The sequence below is a fragment of the Petaurus breviceps genome, unplaced genomic scaffold, assembly GCF_028583685.1.
Source record: "Petaurus breviceps papuanus isolate PSGF00001 unplaced genomic scaffold, PetGlider_PUasm1.0 225, whole genome shotgun sequence".
Taxonomy (NCBI): Eukaryota; Metazoa; Chordata; class Mammalia; order Diprotodontia; family Petauridae; genus Petaurus; species Petaurus breviceps.
The window spans coordinates 3,868,564-3,889,430 of record NW_027185889.1 but is presented as its reverse complement, the minus strand read 5'-3'; the positions used below and the strand labels follow the sequence as shown (position 1 = coordinate 3,889,430).

The window sequence follows — 20,867 nt, the reverse complement described above, 5'->3', positions numbered from 1 at the left end:
TTGCTTGCTATTCCTCCACCTTCCAACTCCAAGCATTTTTCCTGGCCGTCCCATTCCCATGCTTGGAATGTTTTCTCTCCCCATCACCACCTCTTAGCTTTCCCATATTCCTTCAAGTCTCAGCCAAAGCCCTACCTTCTACAAGAAGCCTTTCCAAGTTCTCAATCTAAGCACTGTTCCTCTAAGACTATCCCATTTTGTCCTGTATCAAGCTTGTCTATACAGCTGTTTGCATGTGGGTTCTTTGAGAACATGAGCTGTTCTCTTTGCTTGTTTTCACTTTTCTCTGACTCTCTAATGCTTATCACAAGCACCTGGAACATAGTAGGTGCTCAACAAATGCTAGCTAACCATTTCTATTAGATCTTTCAGAGAATCTTGTAATAACCTTGCTATATAAGCACGAGAAGCACATTGTTGAAGAAGAGCCTCTAAAGACGAATTTTAACTAACAATGAAATGTCTTTCAATTGTCCACAAACAGGAAGTACAATGGAATCTTCTATTCTCTACACTTTTCATGCTTCTATGCCTCTACTTTTATAACTGTGAAAGTTAAAATCATACAAGCTCCCAGGATGATGAAGACAACTTTGTTCATTGATCTGTTGAGTAGTAACATCAAATGAATCAGAAAACAGGAAGATATGATCTCCCACAGAGTTCACCTTTCAATAAATTAACATGTATGAGGGTCATACTATTTCAAAGAATGAAAATATCCATCCTTATAAGAAGACATCCTCTACAAACTCCAAAGAGAGAAGGGATTTCCTAACCCTTATGAGGTTTTCTTTAAGCACTGCAGTTTGAGGATGACATTGTGCTGATAGCATTAATCCCTCAAACACTTCAGTCTTCTTGAAGCTATATACAGTTGTTCATGAGAGATCAACCTGCCCTACCCTTCAGGAAAAAACAGTGGATGTATGCATGTTGTCTTAATTATGGTAAACAGTTCAATAGAGAACCCAGTGAATCATTCCACCTGAAGCATACATACATATACATACATACACATATGTATACATGGATATGTATGTGTGTATGCATGTATCTTAGACATGCACTGAACAAAGAAGTTGAACTGAGCCCAGAACGAAGAAGGAGAAAACTGTACCAGGTTTTCAATTTAAATGCTTCCAAGTTATTCATCAATACAGATGTCCACCTTTTTAATGCTGATATGCTCTTGGAATTGCTTTCTTATTAAGACATACAAAATGCCATCCACACTTTCAGGTAAGTCAAAATTATAGGTGATACAAAGGTAATGGAAGAGGGAGAAACCCATTGTGGAGGCATGTTAATTGTGGCATATCAACTAAAGATGACTCACCATGACTGAATGATGATAAAGTCCCCTAACTGTGATGACTGGGTAAATATATATGATCTCATTTTGACTGGGTCCTTACTGTGGTCAGACACTATTTTTACTCTATTCTCTATTATAGTCCATGAAGTGACTGCTTCAAAACTTCTCTTCTTTCCTCAATCTTTCCACACCATCCATCCTTCCACCCTATCTGTAGAGGAATTTGCCTCAGGCTTCTCAGACTTCAGAAGCTTCCCTTTCTCCTCTTCTCCACATTTCAAATGCTATATCCCTTTCCACAATAACATCCCCCCATTCTCTGATCCTTTACTCTAGGCTCAGAACTAGCAGATGGAAGAATCAGCAAAGGCCTTAGATCAAAGGTGGCATCCAAGTAATTTTGTGACGAAAGTTAGGGATTCTAAGATGTGGAATTGAGGAGGGAGTGCATTCCAGGAATGGAGGAAAGCCATGAAAAAGCATAAAGAGGGTTGTAAGAAACTAATTTATTGAAAAAGAGCAAAAAAGGCCAGTTTGGCTAGACTATATACAGTATGAAGGAGAAGGGTGCATGATAAGGTTGGAAAAGTTAGACTGGAGCAAGATTATAAAGGGCTTTGAATGAAAGTCAGTTAATTAAAGATTTTTTAAGTACTTATCCAATGCCAAGTACTGTGTAAAATGATGGGGATACAGAGAAAAGTAATCAAACAGTCCATGCTTTCATGGAAAATACATATATTCTTTGGAAGATAAATTATATACACATATATAGGCATGTTACATAAAAAAGGCAAGGTAACAGCAGGGATGGTCTAGCAGTCTTAGAGATTCAAATAAAGCTTCATGGAAATTGATACTTGAATCTCAAAGAAACCAAAGAATATTTAGAGAAAGAGGTAAGCCAGAAGTGCATTCTTGATATGGAAGACAAATGACATGAAAGCACATAGATTGGGAATCAAGAGTAAGGAACAGTAAAAAGGACAGCTTGGTTAAACTATAGAGTAATGTCCAATAAAGTTGGAAAGGCAGGTTGGGGCCATGTTGAAAAGGGTTTTAAATGTCAAACAGAGGAGTGTTTTATGTTGCATAGGCTGTCATTGAAATTAAAAAAGAAAGTGACACTATTAGACCTATTGCTTTAGGAAAGTGTCTTTGGTCACTATATAGAGAATAAATTGGAGTGGGGAAGAGGTTTGAGGTAGGGAGATCAATTAAGAAGCTAATGGCATATTCCATGCAAGAGTGACAAGGATTTAAACTGTGGTGGTAGCTAAGTGAGTAGAGGGGGGATTCCCAATACCTTCTCCCCTACCCCAGCCTCCCAAAACTTTATATTTATTTTGGGCACATATAATATATGCGTATATATGCCATATGTACATATATGAGTGTGTACATAAATATACATAAATACACACATATGGATGGATATATGTATATATATAATGTGTCTTCCAGATAGTACACAACATCTTTGAGGGTGAAACTGTCACTTTTTTCTTTATATCCCCAGCACATATAAGTGGGTGTTTAACAAATGCTTGTTAAGTACATACAGATCAATTGATCTCTGAAGGACAACCCCTTCAGAACCTACCCTTGATTCCATTCTTCTCGTCCCAATCTCTTCAGGTAGAATTTTAGATCTCTCCCTATCTACTAGCTCTGTCCCTGCTGCATGCAAATATGCCCCCAAGTCACTCCCAATTCTTACAATACCATTAACTTATCTACCAAACCCCCTCTCTCAGGCTGTTGCTATTTCTCCATCCTTTCAAAACCAAACAGAAAAAGCCTCCACTTTCATGGCCTCAAGTGCACTTCTCTTCCCCTTACTCATTTTATCTGGCTTCCAACTCATTCAGCAAAGTGATGTTCCTCTCTTCAAAGTTGGAATGATTTCTTAACTGCCAACTCCGCTGACTTTTTCTTCTCTCATCCTTCTTTACCTCTCTGAGGCAAATTTGGTACTTGTGAACCCCATCTCCTCCTGTATACTGCATTCTCATTTCTCTGCATTTTCATAACTCTACTATTTCTTAGCTCTTCTCTTGTCTATCTCTTTATTGGATCATATCCATTATCATGCTCAGTAACCTGAATAGACCTCAAGGTTAAGTCCTGGGCCCTCTTCTGTTTTCTGTTCACACTCTCAACTTTCATGGGTTTAATTGTCATCTTTATGCAAATAGCTCCTAGAATCTAGCTATCCAAACCAAACCTTCTACTGTACTCTGGGCCTGCATTGCAAACTCCTTAATTAAAATCTCAAACTGGATTACCCTGGAGACATCTTAAACTCAGCAAGACTAAAATAGAACTTTATCTTTTTCCCTAACCCACTCATCTCCTAAGCTTCCCAATTTCTGACCCAATATTATCTACCATCTTTCTACTCCCCTAGGTTCTAAACCTTGAAAACTTCCTTGACTCTTGGTTTACTCTCATTCCATATATCTAGTCAGGTGCCAACACTTAACTACCTCCCCAATAGGTTTTTACATGCATCCCTTTCTCTTCCCTCTCATAGCTACCACCTGAGACTGGAGCTTAACACCTCTCCCTGGGACTATATCAATAGTTCCTTAATGGATCTCTCTGCTTCTAGTCTCTCCTCTTTCTAATCTATCTCCCACACAGCTGCAAAAGTAATTATACAAAAGAATAATTCTTGACTGTGTTACTCTGCTCCCCAATAATGTCCAGCAGCTCCCTTTATTATTTATAAGATCAAATACACAGTTCCTTTGTTTCACATTTGAAAATCCTTCACAATCTAGCTCCAACCTTTCAGGCCTTGTGACACATGACATTTCTACACATACTCACTGGTTCAGCCAAACATCCTTTGTGCCTGCGGCTCAGGGGTAACATTCAGTTCTTTATCTCTGGTTTTTTACAAGCTATCTCCCATATGCCTGGAATGCATTTTCTCCTTATCTAAACTTTACTCCCAGAATCCCGACTTTCCTTCCAAGCTCAGATCAAGTGACACCTTCTGCCTGAGACCTTTCCTCATCTCTCAGTGGCCAATATCTTCCCACCACCACCCCCAACACAAACTACCTCAGATTTTGTTTTGTGTGTATTTTATATGTTTCTATATGTACATGCCTCTACTAATAAAATGTGTGATTCTCAAGGATAGGAACTGTTTCATTTTCTCCTTTATATTCCCTGCCCCTATAACAACATAGAAAGCATTGATTAATGCTTGTCTGACTTGTGCCAAAGAAGTAGAATATAAATAGCATCTCTTATATTTGTAGCCTGACATAAGGAGGTGGATAAGTCATGTAGTGAGAATGAAATATAACTGGACAACCAAAGTATGCTCATATCCACGAAATCTTGTGAGTACCAAGGAAAGCCTCCACTGAGTCAGGTAGAGTCTTTGTGGAGAATTTACAGAAAAATGTGAAGAGCAATCATACAGAATGCAAAAGCCTAGATAGGGTTATGATCTGCTGTTATTTTAGAGAAATTAACTTTAGCAACTTTTCTTCTTTCCAACTCTGACAATTGGAGCCAATGAGTGAGGAGCAGAAGTAAAAAAAGAGACTAAAGCGAAAACCACATTTTATTACAGAAAGGGTCAATAAAGCAAGTAAACTGATTTACCATTTAACCATTCATAATGTAATTTTTGGTTACTAAAATAGTTCTGTAGCTGAAAAAAAAGGATATATGCAGTTAAATCAGAAGTCATATTGGCATAATTCACTTGGCTCTTATGAAAAGGAAACTAAAACAAACATATGTATAACAAAATTCAATAATTTTTGGACTCAAATTAAATTAATAAATAGGAAATATATATGCCTTCTCCAAAAAGAAAGTTAGAAAGACCTGATTCTTCAAAGGGCATTTCTATACCATTTTCAGGAAAACAAATACCAGTTCTCCCAAAAAGAACATTTATTTTCAAATGACCATGAATTTAAAAGACTATTTTACAAGAAACTCTGAATAGCATCTAATATTCAATTACATGCCAGGAGAATTGACCAAATTAACATTTCAGATGAAGAATACGTCAGAAAATGAAAGTGACTCTGTTTTAGGCATGGTGAATATATTTAAAAAATAAATATTGGCACTACTCTACAAATAACCAATGAAATACAAAGGGTCTGGTCATTTTAAATCTATACCTATACCAAAAAGTACTAGAAAGGTCCCTTTTGCCCAAGATTCTACAATAAAATATAATCAAGAGTGTGACACAATGAAGAAAAATTACATTTGTAAATCTTACTTGTTGGCATCATTCTGAATATGTTGGAAATCCTTTTCCATTTCACTTGTAATTAATGGCTCAGTGATGGTGCTGTTCTTGGTATGAATTCTGGTGCTCTCAATGCCTTTCCTCCTCCTCTGGATACCTTGGTCTTGATAAATTTTCTCTATGTGCTCATCTATGGAAGATGCAGTGAATCCAGAGTTACTGTTGTCAAGATCAATTCTTTTTTGAGAAGCTTCCAGAAAATCCTGTTTATTTTCATTTACCCCACCCATGAAGAAGCTATTTTGCTGTAGACTATTACTGGTTGCTTGTTTCAAGTTATCTTGCTGTTCTTCTAATTGGTTTCTTTTTCTGATACTTAAATCTTCATCTCTATCAATGATTCTGAAGTCTCCATGTTCATGAGCATCTCTGTACTCACTACTAAGTTTCATCAGCTCATTAAAATAAGAGCACAAGTCTTCTATGGCATCTAAGGAGTGTGTATTTCTGAAGAAAAAAATAATGAAAAGTATTTAGTCATCATAAATATAAGAAAGTGTTACCATTTTAAATAAGTTTAATGAACACTATGATTCCCATTGACATTAATTATTAGAAAGTTATTTAGGTTTGGTTACTTTTTAACAGATCTCATTTTTCACAAAAATTAAAAATATTCATTTATATAATTTTAAATGAGTAGATGAAACAAAATACTTAGTTGTCTTATTTTGATACATTTCCTTCCATGAGGTTTTTTTTTGTACAAATGAATGAGAAAGAGCCAAGCCTTCACAACTGTAAACATCAAATGTAGAGAGAGAAAGCCTATGAGGATTGCTGCTGCCTAAATTTGGAGAAGCTATTTATGAAATAAACTTGAAAGTGCTTCCAACATTGAATCTTGCCATGCAAAATATTTTTATTGGACTTTTAAATAAAGGACTGATGTTATGGGAAAGGTTTTTTTTTTTTCTCCCATTTTTCACTTGAAGGAGAATTCACTTGAAAAAAAGGAATTCAAATACTTTAACACAATATTAAGTTTACATATTTAAACAAACTAAATTCTAAAAGGTCAGGTAAAATCATCAGCTCTATTTTATTTGTTTTAAAGATTTTCTCAGTGTATAGGCAAATGTCACAGTAATTATTAGGTCCTGGGCACAGAATGGCTCCCTTATATTAATGGTGTTTCTTACCACAGGAGGAATGAGGAAGGGATAAAGAGAATTATAGTATATCAGACAGAGTTAAGGCAATGTAATGAATATTGCCACGTGCTTAGCGAACAAATAAAAATAAAGATGTATCCTTCTGTCATTTTTCTAAATAATATAATTCATCTCAACTGCTACCACCACAAATTATTCATGTAAAAAGGCCTTTTGTGAATTTCAATGCTATATAAGTCATGTTAACCTGCAAAAGTATAAATACACATATACTTACTTATATACATGTATATAGATATACATATACATGCAGAAATACATATGGGAGGCTATTTCTGAATAGTTATATCTTCACTGTTCAGTAGTTTACACTGGAATAATACATTTGTTTTTAAATACAAATAATAACAAGTGTTGTTCTAAAATCGTGTTTGGCTTCTTTGTTTCAAAGTTTAAAATACTGTATGATACTGAACCATCAACTCTGGCACAGTATGTCTCAAAATAGTAATAGCACATACAAAACATGGACTAGTAAATAATGATGACTTTTAGCAAAATATATATTCTGGTCTTGTTAAGGATGCAATGTCAATTAAATAAGTCAAATAGAAAACTCGCTTTTCTAGAATTTGTCTCGGAACAGAGTAAATTTTGAAACTCATTTAGAGGAAAAAGAATAATTGAGCTAGATAGTAGAGAAGACAGAGTGGTGAACTTGGGATTCAAGAAGACCTGAATTAAAATTCTACTCAGAGAGACATAATACTGTGTGACCAGAGGCAAGTAATTAAACTTTTTTCAGCTTCAGTTTCCTCATTTGTAAAAGAGGGATAATAACAGCATTAAGGGTGGTTGTGAGAATCAAATAAGATATAACAAAGTGTAAAGCACTTTGCAAATCTTAAAGCACTATTATTAATATTGGTGGTGGGGGGGGAGTTTGGTTAGGAATATACCTGTATTACTTATATTTTCACAGCTCTATTAGAGTTACTGTGTCTTTAAAAATGCTTATATTAACATCTCATTAAATCCAAATAAAATGAAAGAGCATTAAGACAAAATAAAACGGGTGGCTAGGTGGTGCAATGAATAGAGCACCAGCCCTGGAGTCAGGAGGACCTGAGTTTAAATCCGACCTCAGACACTTAACACTTACTAGCTGTATGACCTTGGGCAAGTCACTTAATCCCAGTTGCCCCTCCAAAAAAAAGACAAAATAAAATAGAAATAGTAGGTTATATGATTTCAGTTTTCTTTTTGTGAAGGAATCATTAAATTCTTAAATCCAAAATAAAAATCAGTCTCCATATTTTAGATCTGGTAAGCATAAATGAAAAATATGTCTTCTTTTAAGAAAGGAAAATTAAGCAAAATAAGTAGTCATGGAAACGATGGTTTATTCAGTTGTCATGGATGAATGGAAAATTTCCCTTAAGAAATTAAAAATGTAGGTGGGAGCTATTTTTTTTATAGTTATTCATTCTAGTACTGACTCTGACCATAACCACTCAGCAGCTATTACCAGTTCTCAGTTCTCCTTCCTAAGGAAAGAATGACCTGTATGTTACCTTCACTCTCTCCCTTGTTCTCTTTTTTCCCTTTTCCTATCTCTTCATCAGGCAGTAGAGTAAGATTGGAGTTAAAATTTCCAGGCCCCAAATGTGCAGACAAGAAAGACATCAACACCTACCCAGTCAGAATTCCCATAGTGTGTAATAACAAATCAGAAGAATCAACGTCAACAGAGTAGAGTGCTTCTCTGTATGTGAACATTTTGTTGCTGACTTGGGGTTGGGGGTGATAGTGGGGAAGCTGAGCCAAATCATGGTTGGCCACAGTGGAGCAGAAAAGGAGTGGGCCACTTTCAGAGATTTGGAGTACAGCACCACATTTGCTCATCTGAGCCAGAACACTTGCAAACATCAGAAGAGGTTTGATGAAAACAATGGGGAAATCCAGAAGCTACTAAATGAATAAAATGAGACCTCCACAGGGTTTACAAATAATTCATTTGTTTCTAAGAAGGCAGCATTTAACTCCATCCAAAGTGTAGTACAATTAAAACTTAGAGAGATGCAATTTTCTTGGCTCCGTAAGAAGGTACAAGAGATTCAGTTTTATGCTGAAAGAAACAAGACAATGTGCTTCTATGATGTCTTGAAAACTATTTATAGGCCAAAGACCTATGGCACATCTCAACTACTAAGTGCTGATGTAGTCATACTGATCAGTGATAGGGATATGATCCTGAAGAGATGGGCTGAACACTTACATAGGATTTTCAACAGATGGTTATCAACCAATGCTGTAGCCAATGATCATTTACCTAAAGTTGAAGTCAATCCCTCTCTAACCAAACTTCCAAATGAAGAAGAGGTTTTGAATACCATTAAGAAGCTCCTACATGGCAAAGTACTTAATACAGATTCCATCCCAGCAAAGATCTATAAGGCAGGGGATACAATACTCATATAAAAGGTGACTGAAATCTTCTGGGTTACATGGCAAGAGATTGTCCCCAGGAGATCAAGTATGCCTCCACTGTTTAACTCTATAAAGAAAAAGGAATTAGGTTGTCCTGTGACAATCACAGAGACATCTCTCTCTTAGTCATCAAGGGCAAGATTCTTGCCAGAGTCCTCCTTAATAGGCTTGTGGAAGAGTATGATGAAAATGGTTTGCCTGGAGTTCATCAGTATTGTACACCAATTTCATGATGGCATGCTTGCACACGTTCTGTAAAATGAACAATGCTTTCATGCTTTCCCAGTCACCAATGGAGTAAAGCATGGCTGTGTGATTACTCCCATGCTTTTTAGTATGATGTTTTCAGCAATGTTGTCAGATACCTTCTACAAGGATAAAAATGGCATCAAAGTCAACTACTGCACTGATGGTCAATTATTTAATTTGAAAAGGCTACAAGCCAGGACTAAAGTGGTAGGAGAGTTGGTGTATGATTTTTTGTTCATACTTTATTGTGCACTCAATTCAGCCTGTGCACCTAAGATGTAAGACTATAGATTGACTGTGGTCATTTTGGCCTGTCAATTAACAAAAAAACACAGGTACTCCACCAGCCAGCACCAAACCATACATATGTGTAACCATTGTTTATAGAAAACAGAGAAATTTAAATGCCATGGATTCATCCCCTTACCTTGACAGTATATTTTCCAGGCATGTACACACAGATGATGAGGTTGATGCACTGTAATGTAAATGGAATCTGAAGATCTCCCATGCCCTTTTGTATTGGCAAGTAAGCAGGTACTTAGCATGTTGTTTCAAGTTAACAACTTGTTTAAGCCATTTAATTAACAGAGAAGAAGCTAACACCTTGGGAAGAAGTTGCTGATGTAACAGGAAGGGGCAGAATAGGGAGGGGCTATACCGTACATAAGGAAGAAGAAAAGCTGGACAGACAGAACTTCTTGGGATAAGCATTGTGGAGGCAGGGCAGCTGCTGCTAGACTTAAGACTGAACTGAGAATTGAGAAGAACTGAGAAGAGGAATGATAATTGAGAACTGAGACAGAATTTCTTGGAGCAAGCCATGTGGCGGCTGGATAAAGTGATTTTGATTTTGAGAATGGAGCTTATGGTGCTGAGGATTTTGGAGGGCCAGCTGGAGCTGCTGAGCCTGCTGAGGATTTCTGACCAAAGACTGAGGAAGCATGACTGTGGTGCTGGTATTTTGTATAAATGTTGTTGCGGCTTTGTTAATGTGTATGAATGCTAATGTGGCCTCGTTAAGCCTTGTCTTCACAGGAACAAAGACTGTGAAAGATTTGAGATGGACTGGACACTATGAGCTCCAATGTGGAGCAGGAACTGCACAGAGAGCTGGACAAAAAACTGGAAGCTGTCTGCCTTTGAACCCAGGTGACAGTTTAGTGGATTCAGGTAGGAGCTACCTGCCTTGAGTCAAGATGAAAAGACCTCTCTGTGGATACTGAGTAACTGATAAAATTGTCTGAGTAGTGATTGATGAAGTAGGATATTGAGTAGTGAGTGATGAAATTGTAATTTACTTGTGACCTAAGGGTGAATGGCTTTTGTACTTCCCACTACCCCTTAAGAGGGTACTGAGTAGTGACTCTTGAAGTTGTAACTTAATCGAACCACATAGGTGAACTTTGACTTTTGTACTTTGTGACCTTTAAGGAGGCAAGCCTCCTTAAGGATGATTGAATGATTGAGTTACTAAATGATTGTACTTTGTTGAAAACTATGTAATCACTTTGGTGAAAACCATATGGCCATTTTAGTGATAAGTTGTTGAGTTGTGACATGTTGAATGCTGTATTTTGATTTTCTGTGATAAGCTGTGAATGTTGTACCTTGATTTTCTGTGCATGTTTTGCTCTAATTTGTTACTGAATAAATAGAGAGTTTGCTATACTATGAAATTAGAACCTTGAAAGCTGTTCATAGCAGCAGTCCTCTAGAAAGCTGCTCATGCTTGGCTTTACATACACACACTGGCAGAGCTAGCTCAGTGTTTAGGAGGCTCCAAAGGAAAGTGTGGGAGAGAAGATGTATTAGGCTGCCTACAGAGCCTTTGTGCTGCCTTCATTGTTATATGCCTGTGAAACCTGGGAAGTACACCAGTACCATGGCAGAAAACTGAACTTCTTCCATTTGAATTGTCTTAGAAAAAATTTTAAGATCACCTGGTAAGATGACAGTACTGGACACTGAGATCCTTTCTCAAGTTGAACTGTCAAGCATTCAAACTCTACTGGAAAGAGTGTCACTCTCATGGGTTGGCCATATTGTTTGAATGCCAAATACACACTAGTCTAAAAGATTGTTTTAAAGAACTCATGCAAGGCAGGAATTCATATTACAGCAATACTAGGACACTCTCAAGGTCTCTATAAAGAACTGTGGGATCGATTGAGTGACATGGGAGACGTTGGCAAAGGACCATGAAGCAATGCATGCTCTCATCAAAGAAGGTGCTGTGCTCTGAGAGAAGCAGAATTGCAGTAGCTCAAAAGAAATGTGAGATAGACAAATTTTGAGCATCCCCACTGAAAATGTTCATATGGACTATTGTGTACAACCTTTGGTAAAGCCTTTCAAGCTCATCTAGCTCTGATCAGCCACAGTTAGACACACTGTACCTTGACCCCAATATTATCGTTATGTTGTTTTGGTTCTCTTAGAGAACAAAGGACAATAAATGAATGAAAGAACGATTAATAAATGAGAATTGAGAATGAATTTTAGCTTGCTCTTGTTTGCTAGTCAGTCTTTCCTTACAATGTCTAAATATTTCAAATTATGAATGAAATTGGTTGTTATGCTGCAAACTAGAGGAAGTTGGAAATATTACCTCCTACAGAAACATACTACTAATTTTCTTTGTAATTTTGAAAGTTTTGTTGTTTAGTTTTTGCTATAAACCCAGGATGTGCAGCTATAGAGTTCTATGATTTTTTGATATAGTACTTTTATTTAAGTACTACTTCAAGTAAATACATACTATATTTCAAAGAGTAGCTCTAAAAGTGATCTGATATCCTGCAGTTTTACTGGGTATTTTTCAAAAATATTACACCCAATAAATCAGATGGGATTAAATTAGAACATTTGTTATAAAGTTACATTAATATTTTGATTATGCTAAAATTTAGGTCACGTACCTTTTTTCAGTGACATATTTTTTAACTATTAAGTTAAATTCCTGGTTCTGAGTCTGGCAGATTGCTGAAAAACTGCCTGGTTCTGGTATGTTGATTTCATGATTAGATGAATCAGATTTCAGTGTTTCACCATTGAGAATTCTTAGAGTGGGTAAGATTTCAATTATGGACTGCCTAATGAAAAGATAACAAAATAAAACATCAGCGTTATAAATATAGATTGAACTTTACTAGTAAGTATTGATTGGCACTGCCTCCTCCCCCCATTCTCACCAACATCCTTGATTCAGATAATCTAATTAAAAATCAAATATGATCCAACAAATATTAATAAGCACCAACTATAATCAAAGCACAAAGGTTCTCAAGGGATACAAAAACACTCATGAAATAGTCTCTGCCCACAAGAAGCTTATATTCTACCAGAGAATTTGCAAATTTGAAATTGTTTTAGAGTTGAAGAAGACAAAAAATGTATTACTTTATGATTGAGTTTTAGGATAGTTAAAGGCACAGTCAAGAAACATACAGCGTGAGCAGCATGAGTCACTTTTTCATGCTAGTGGAAGGAGTACTCATAAAAATAAAACTCATCAAAGTCCTGAAGTAATGGTTAAATATAATGTGCTCATCAAACCTCAGACCCACCATGTGGAACTTTGAAAGGGGTGCCAGAGGAACTAGGGATTCAGTTTCATCTCAGCACCTCCTGTACCTTAGATCTTCTGGCTCCTAACTAATTCGAAGGGTTTTTTTGTTGTTGTTATAACACTGTAATGGTTCCTTTATCGCTTATGGCAATAAACCTGTTCTCCCAAAGTTCTATATGCTGGATTGGGACTAGACAGAAAAGTATCTGTACAGGCTCTTAGGACTGGAATCTCATAGGCTTATCTCCCAATTCACTTGAATAGTGCCAAAAGCCATTGTCCCATCATTAGACTCAAACTGACAACTGATTTACACCTGCTTACTAATGAAAGAAATGTGTGCTGGGGGCAGCTAGATGGTGCAGTGAATAGAGCACTGGCCCTGGATTCAGGAGGACCTGAGTTCAAATTCGGCCTCAGACACTTAACACAATAACTAGCCATGTGACCTTGGGCAAGTCACAACCCCAATTGCCCTCCAAAAAGCAAAAATAAAATAAAAGAAATGTATGCTGGGAGGGGGTTTGAGAGAGCCACTGGGAATAAGGCACAGAAAAGAGAATGCTAGTTTTCTGAAGGTGTTTGTTTTGAAACAGCCAACATTTGGGCAAGTCACTTAGTCAGCTTAAGCCTTAGTTTCCTCATCTGAAAATGAATGGTTGTACTAAATGGACTCTGAGACCACATCCAGTTCTAGAAATAGGATCCTATGAGCTTTAGACTTCTTTCCAACTGCCTAGCAACTTGAAAGAAGAAAGAAAACGGAGAAAAGAGAGAAAAGAAAAAAAAAGAACCAGGGCAATTGCTATGGCGATTCATGCTGAAATGGCTGTTCTGAGTTGGTGCAGAAATTGTTGTTGCTGTTCATCCTCTGTTTGGAAAAGGAACAATGACATCACAGGTGATCTCTTGATTTGTATATGAGTTGGACTTAAGTGAGGCAGAGTTGCACAAAGCTGCATTTCCTCCTCCAGAGTCACTGAAGTCCAGTGGCAAGATAAAAATCAAGATAACTGGCGATGGACCACAATGCAGTGCATGACCTTGGCCTTTCTAAATTAAAGTCTTGCCTAGGCCTCAGCTAGGGGCATTGATCACAAATAATCTATTGCTAATCACTGAATTTCAGAGTTAGAAGAGATCTCAGGTCTAGTTCAACCTGCACCTGGAGAAAAATTCCATCAACATTGTTTTTCCCTTCAATTACAAATGTCACTGAACCAAGATTGTATAAATTTATTACTTATTTGTGTTGTCAAAACTATTAACAGCCTCTCAACATCTGCCAAAGGAACTTGTCTTTAGTAATGCCCCAAAAACAATAGCTAAAACTAATCATGTAAAACCTCAATTGCCAAGAATATTTGGAGATTAGGAAATGTTGCTTAATTATATTTTCCAATTTACAGGTACATTATAAGATAGAAAGATTTTGAGTAAGGGCTCAGAAATGAACTCTGTCATCTAAGGACAAATCTCACTAAGGGCAAAGAGGCTCACTATCACTTTTCCCAGAGGGTGATGAAATTTTTGGTAACCACAACTCTTATTGACTATCTACTAAGATATAAAGAAATTATAATATGCACCAGTTTCAAGAACCATCACTGAGGAAATCATAGATCCATGAAGTAATAAGGTAGGCACCTAATTAAAGATATGATGCATTCTCAGAGTAAGCCAGAAAGCTGGGGTGATAGGATTGTAGGACTTGAAGTTGAAAGGAGCCTTAGAGAATATCTAATCCGACCCTTTGATTTTATAGATGGGGAAATAAATCCAGAATGATGAATGTTTACCTGCCAGACATCACATAGGTAACAAAGAGAAATGTGACCAACGAAGAAGCAAATCCAAAATTATATTATAAACCTAAAGAAACATAAGCAGCTTGGAGCTATCTCAGGTCTTACTCACACCAGATCATTTAGGGGCATGTCCCACTTGAGAACAATGGAGTCCCCCACTAGAAGTGTTCTGATTCTACTACCCTCAGTTATTTCAAGTTAGTGAAACCCAAACACCAAAAGGCTGTTTAAGAATTTGGACACTGGTGCTTCCAGAACAACAGTGAAACCTCTGCATACTTACACTGCTGTCCATGACCACTATAATGCTTTAAATCCATGAAGGAAGAGAGAAAAGGAAGTAGAGAGATCCAGGTGAGGAGGAGTAAATGCATCCAGAGTCCTCTACCATTCATCTATTCCCCATCACTGATTGGCTGAGTTATCAGTCAGCATTAGACAATGACATTATGACAACGACCACAACAACGTGACCTTATTAATGGTGACTGACACCACAGTCAGTCAAAAAGATAAAAGCTAATAACAGCTAACATTTTACAGTACTTACAAAGTGCCAAGCACTGTGCTAAGTGCTTTAAAATTGTTACCTCATTTGATTGGTCACAACAACCCTGGGAGGTAGATGGCATTGTTATCCCCATTTTATAGTTGAGGAAACTAAGGCAGAGGTTAAGTGAATTGTTCAGGATCACACAGCTAACAAGTGTCTGAGGCCAAATTTGAACTCAGGTCGTCTTCCTGACTTCAGGCCCAGAACTTTATCCACATTTCTGGTTTGCTGTTATTTAGTTGTTTTCAGACATCTCCAACTCTTCATAATCCCTTTGGCGTTTTCCTGTCAGAAATATTGGAGTGGTATGCCATTTCCTTCTCAACTCATTTTATAGATGAGAAAACTGAGGCAAACAGAATTATGTGACTTGTCTATGTGACACAGCTATTAAGTGTCTGAAGCTGGATTTGAAATCAGGTCATTCGAACTCTAGGCCCAGAACTCTATCCACTAAGTCAACTAACCACCTAACAACATTTATTCATATTAGTACAAAATTATAATACAAGTTTCTGAGGCTATCTATTTTCGTCATTGTTAGTGGCTATTGAGGGCTCAGAGTCAGTATGTTACCAGAGTGCAGGTCTAGGGTTTGTGACTTGTAAGGAAGAGATCATAACATGGCTGAGTATATCTGACATTGCACTGGTGGAAGCTGTTCAGGCAGCTAAAATCAGAAAGTCACCTCTTGAAAGCTAGTGTTAAAAAGTTAATGGTTTAATTTTAAAGTAAACTGGTTATTAGAGAAGGAAAAAATTGTAGAATTCTCAAAAATTTTTTCAACTTATTTAGAAAGTAGAAATTTCAAGGTCTTCACAGGGAATCTATAAAACTGAAATGCTGACGTGATATGTAAATTCAACTATGAGAGAATACTGGTGCTAGTATTTGCTTGTGTGAGGGTAATCTCAAAGCTTCCTTTAGGCATTTGGCAGGATGCTAGATGCACCTTTTAAGTGGCAGTGGAGAGACAATTACCTCCTCCTACATATCTTTGTCTCTAAAATTTTTCCTTATTCATTCATCCTTATGAAAGAACTGAAGGGTTTAGGGTTAGAAAACTGGGGAATCCTGAGCCCTAGAGGTATATGATATATGCTAAGTAAAATAGCTATTACATGACTATGTTCTATACTTCAGAGGTAGAGTATAGGGAAGGTTCACCATAAACTAGAGCCAGGTCACCTACAAAGATGCTTAGAAATTTAGTCCAAAGATAAAGGTACAAAATAGCTGTGAGACTCCTGTCCTTTGTTCTAAAGAGTTTGGAGAGCAAGCTAGATGGTTGGGAGGAGAGGACACTTCCGAGGGAGACAGGCTTTCTGGTGACACTTGAATTGCACAGCCATGTTTCGAAATAGTCTGAAGATGCATCTCACTGGTGGGAAATCAAGCCAAAAAAACAGGTCCAGTGATGGAGGGAGTGAGGAGTCACCAGATCAGAGACCATCAAGTGTATACTCTCACCAAAGCTGCTCTGGGCAACATGGATCCTATGCAATGTCTAATATCCAAGAGGTGGATCAAAAGATAGTCCATAAGCTATATCTGCATGAATTCAATTATCAAGATATTGACAAATATGCATTGAACAAAAGGCTGTCATTGGATTTTTTTAAAAATTGAAATGATGGTGGCACAGTGAATAGAGCACTGGCCCTGGAGTCAGGAGAACCTGAGTTCAAATCTGGCCTCAGACACTCAACACAAAACTAGCCGTGTGATGTTGGGCACCAAATGCCTCCAAAAAAAAAAACCCATTTGCCTCCAAAAACAAAGGCAAAAAAAATTGAAATGATGGTTCATGAAGCTAATCCAGGAACCAGATCATCAACACTAGAAATTACTGGTCCTTAATGAACCCAGACCTACTGTCTAATGCAGATCATTTGAGGAAATGCTAAAAGCTGTATAACACATAATTGTAGTCTGTAAAAACTTAGCATCTACCTAGCACCTACCTAGAAACAACCTAGAAGCTAAAATTATAAATCAGAAGCTCAATATCTTTCATCAGCTAATAGATGACAATTACAAAATCTACACAGAAATAAAGATGGATCTGAATATTTGATGAAATATTAATGGATCATGAGTAGGCTGAGCCAATATAATAAAAATGATAAGACTACCTAATTTGCTTACTCTGCATTGTACCTATCAAACTACCAAAGAAGAATAAGGTCAAGAATATCAAGAGAATCAGTTTTTTAAAAGTGAAGGAAGGGGATCTAATAGTATCAGACCTCAAACTGTATTACAAAGCAGTAATCATCATAACAGTCTGTTACTGGATAAGAAATAGTTGTTGATCAATCAAATAGATTAGGTATACAATAAACAGAAATAACTGAGCACAGTAGCCTAGTTTTTGACAAACCCAAATATGCTAAGTATTGATGCCAGCTTTTGACAGAAACTTCTGGGAAAACTGGAAAGCAATCTAGCAGAATGTCTGCATAGACCAACATCTTATACCTTATACCAAAATACTTTCAGAATGGGTACGTGATTTAGACATAAAGGGCGATGTCTTAGGTAAATTCGAGGAGCATGGGAAAAAATTACCTGTTAGAGATATGGATAGAGGAAGAGTTCATAACCAAATAAGAGACAGAGAGGATTAAGGGAGGTAAAATTGATCATTTTGATTACATTAAATTTAAAAAGTTTTTGCACACACACAAAAAAAACCTGCAGCCAAAATTAGAAGGAAAGCTGAAGGAACCAAGGGATTTTTTTTAACAAATTTCTCAGCTAAAGATCTCATCTCTCAAATATATAGAAACTGAGCCAAATTTATAAAAAGAACCATTCCCCAGTTGATAAGATGGTTAAAGGATATGAACAGGTAGTTTTCAGAAGAAGAAATCAAGGCTATCAATAGTCATGTGTTCTAAATCCCTAATAATTAGAAAAATAAAAATTAAAACAAGTATGAGGTACTACCTCACAACCACCAAATTGACTAAGATAAAAGAAAATGACAAATGCTAGAAGGGATATAGAAAAATAGGTATACTAATGCACTGTTAGTGGAGCTGTGAACTGATCTAACTATTGTAGAGAGCAATCTGGAACTATGCTGAAAGGGCTTTAAAACTATGCATACTGTTTGACCCAATAATACCACTAGTAAGTCTGTACTCCAAAGAGATCAAAGAAAAAGGACATACACACACACACACACACACACACACACACATATATATACATGCATGAAAATGCAACTCTTTCTGTGGTGGCAAAGAATTGGAAACTTAAGGGATGCCCATCCATTGGAGAATGACTGAATGAGTTATGGTATATGATTGTGATGGAATACTATTATGCTATAGGAAGTAATGGAGGAAATGTTTTCAGAAAAAAAAAACCTAGGAAGACTTATATGAACTCATGCAAAGTGAAGTGAACAGAACCAGAAGAACATGGTATATGGGGTATCAGCAATATTGTAAGGATAATCAACTGTGTAAGACTTAGCAACTCCAAACAATACAGTGATCCAAGACAGTCCCAAAATACTCATGAGGAAAAATGCCATCCAATTCCATAGAGAGAACTGATGGACTCTATCAGTGTAGAATGAAGCAACTTTTTCCCTCCTCTTCTTTATTTTTCTTGCTTTTTCCCCCCAACATGGCTAATATAGAGACATGTTTTCCATAATTTCCTGTGTTCTGGTTATTGTATTTCTTCTTTCTTAAGGTCTGGGGGAAGGGCCATGGGAGAGAAAGAATTTGGAACTGGAAATAAAATTTAAAAAAATAAACTAATAGATGACAAGACCTTGTCCTACAAATACAGACCCCCAAAATATCTTTGAGAATTAAAATATATTTATTGTACCAAAAAAAAAAAAACAAAGAGCTTGGCACCTGAGGTTACTTGAAAATGAGTGACCTAGCTAAGACCCTGAAAGGAATAAGAGATGGAAGTCAGGCTGTGTTTGTCCTTGTCCAATAGAAACTCTGTCCAGCAGAGACTCTAGGTCTAATGTAGAACAATAGAAGCAGTACCAGATGACATTAGTGGCCCTGTTGCCCCTCCACAGGGTGACTTGGCCATATATATTCCCTTAGTGTAGAGGTTTCCACATAAATCCTCTACATCTGTTCATTCCCACTGAAGTTGTGTGAAGTTGTGGGTCCAGACTTATGAAAGAAATAGGTTATTGCTATGTTTCTTACTAACATTTCATTAAACTAGTTGATTATTTAATTGTGGAGTCATTGAATACTTTAAATCTGGGATCATTATTCCCTAATGGACCCACCCTCAAGCTTCAATACTTAAACACAAGAAGTATAACACATTAGAATGCCTCATATTATAAATTAGAGGAAGCCATGTCAAAAGTGTACCATTTACCCTTTTCTCACTCTCCTCTAAATCCCCTGCAATGTGCTTTCTGACCTCATCACTCAACTGAAACCACCTCTCCAGTGTTGCCAAGATCTTAATTGTCAAACTGTTCTCAATGTTCATACTTCTTGGCCTTTCTGTAGCACCTGATACTGTTGATCAACTTCTTCTGGTTCTCTGTACCAAGTCCTCTTTGCTGATTTTTCATCCAAGTCAAGATCATTAAATGTGGGTGTCCCTTAAAGGCACCAATCCTGGACCTTCTTGTCTTTTGACTCTATACTACTGTTTCATTTGGCAAGTTCTTCAGCTCCCATGGGTTCATATCATCATTTCCATAACCATGGTTTCTAAATCTATATTTCCCAGGCTAGTCTCTCTCCCAAGCTACAGTCACACATGATCCTTTTGGATATATCAAATTTCATATCCTAGAACTATCTAATAATTCAACATGTTCAAAAGAGAAGCCATTCTTTTCTTCCACCTCCTCAAACTCTTCCTCTTCTGAACTTTCCTATTAACTGTAGGTACCAATGTCCTCCTAGGCACCCAACCCTCAAACCAGGAAATCACCCTCCACACCTCACTCTCTCGCTTCAATTCTTCAATCTATAACAAAATTTTACCATTTCTACTTTCTCACTGTCACTCATAAAGATTTCCTTGTCTCTACTCACATAGCCACTACCTTCATCAAAATTTGCCTGGACTGTTGCAATAATCATCTAACTGGTTTCTCTGCCTCAACTCTCTCCCTGTTCCAATTCATCCTCCACTCAAAGTAGTTTTTCTAAAATGTTGGTCTGACCATGCCATTTCCCCAACACCACCTCCTTCTCAGTAAGTTCCATTAGTTCCCTATTGACTCGGAAAGTAAAAACAAACTCTTATACTTTAGCATTTAAAGCTCTTCATAACCTGGACCCCTCTTACCTTTCCAGTTTTCTTACACTTTACTCCCTTCCACAAACTACATGATTAAACTACCCTAGTCTGCTTGCTATTCCCTGACCATGATATCATTTCCAATCTATTGCCACTGAACTTCCACAGGAAGGAAGGAAGGAAGGAAGGAAGGAAGGAAGGAAGGAAGGAAGG

General features: G+C 37.1%; 1 protein-coding gene across 1 annotated transcript in view; it reads right to left on the bottom strand.

Moving 5' to 3' along the window:
- Positions 1-20,867, bottom strand: part of LRRIQ1 (leucine rich repeats and IQ motif containing 1) — a 308,516-nt gene that overhangs the window by 180,912 nt on the left and 106,737 nt on the right. The window contains exons 16-17 of the mRNA XM_069095103.1: positions 12,388-12,561; positions 5,583-6,059 (exon numbers count right to left, since the gene is read on the bottom strand). Of these exons, the coding sequence (XP_068951204.1) occupies positions 5,583-6,059; positions 12,388-12,561 (651 nt within the window). The remainder of the gene's footprint in view (positions 1-5,582; positions 6,060-12,387; positions 12,562-20,867) is intronic.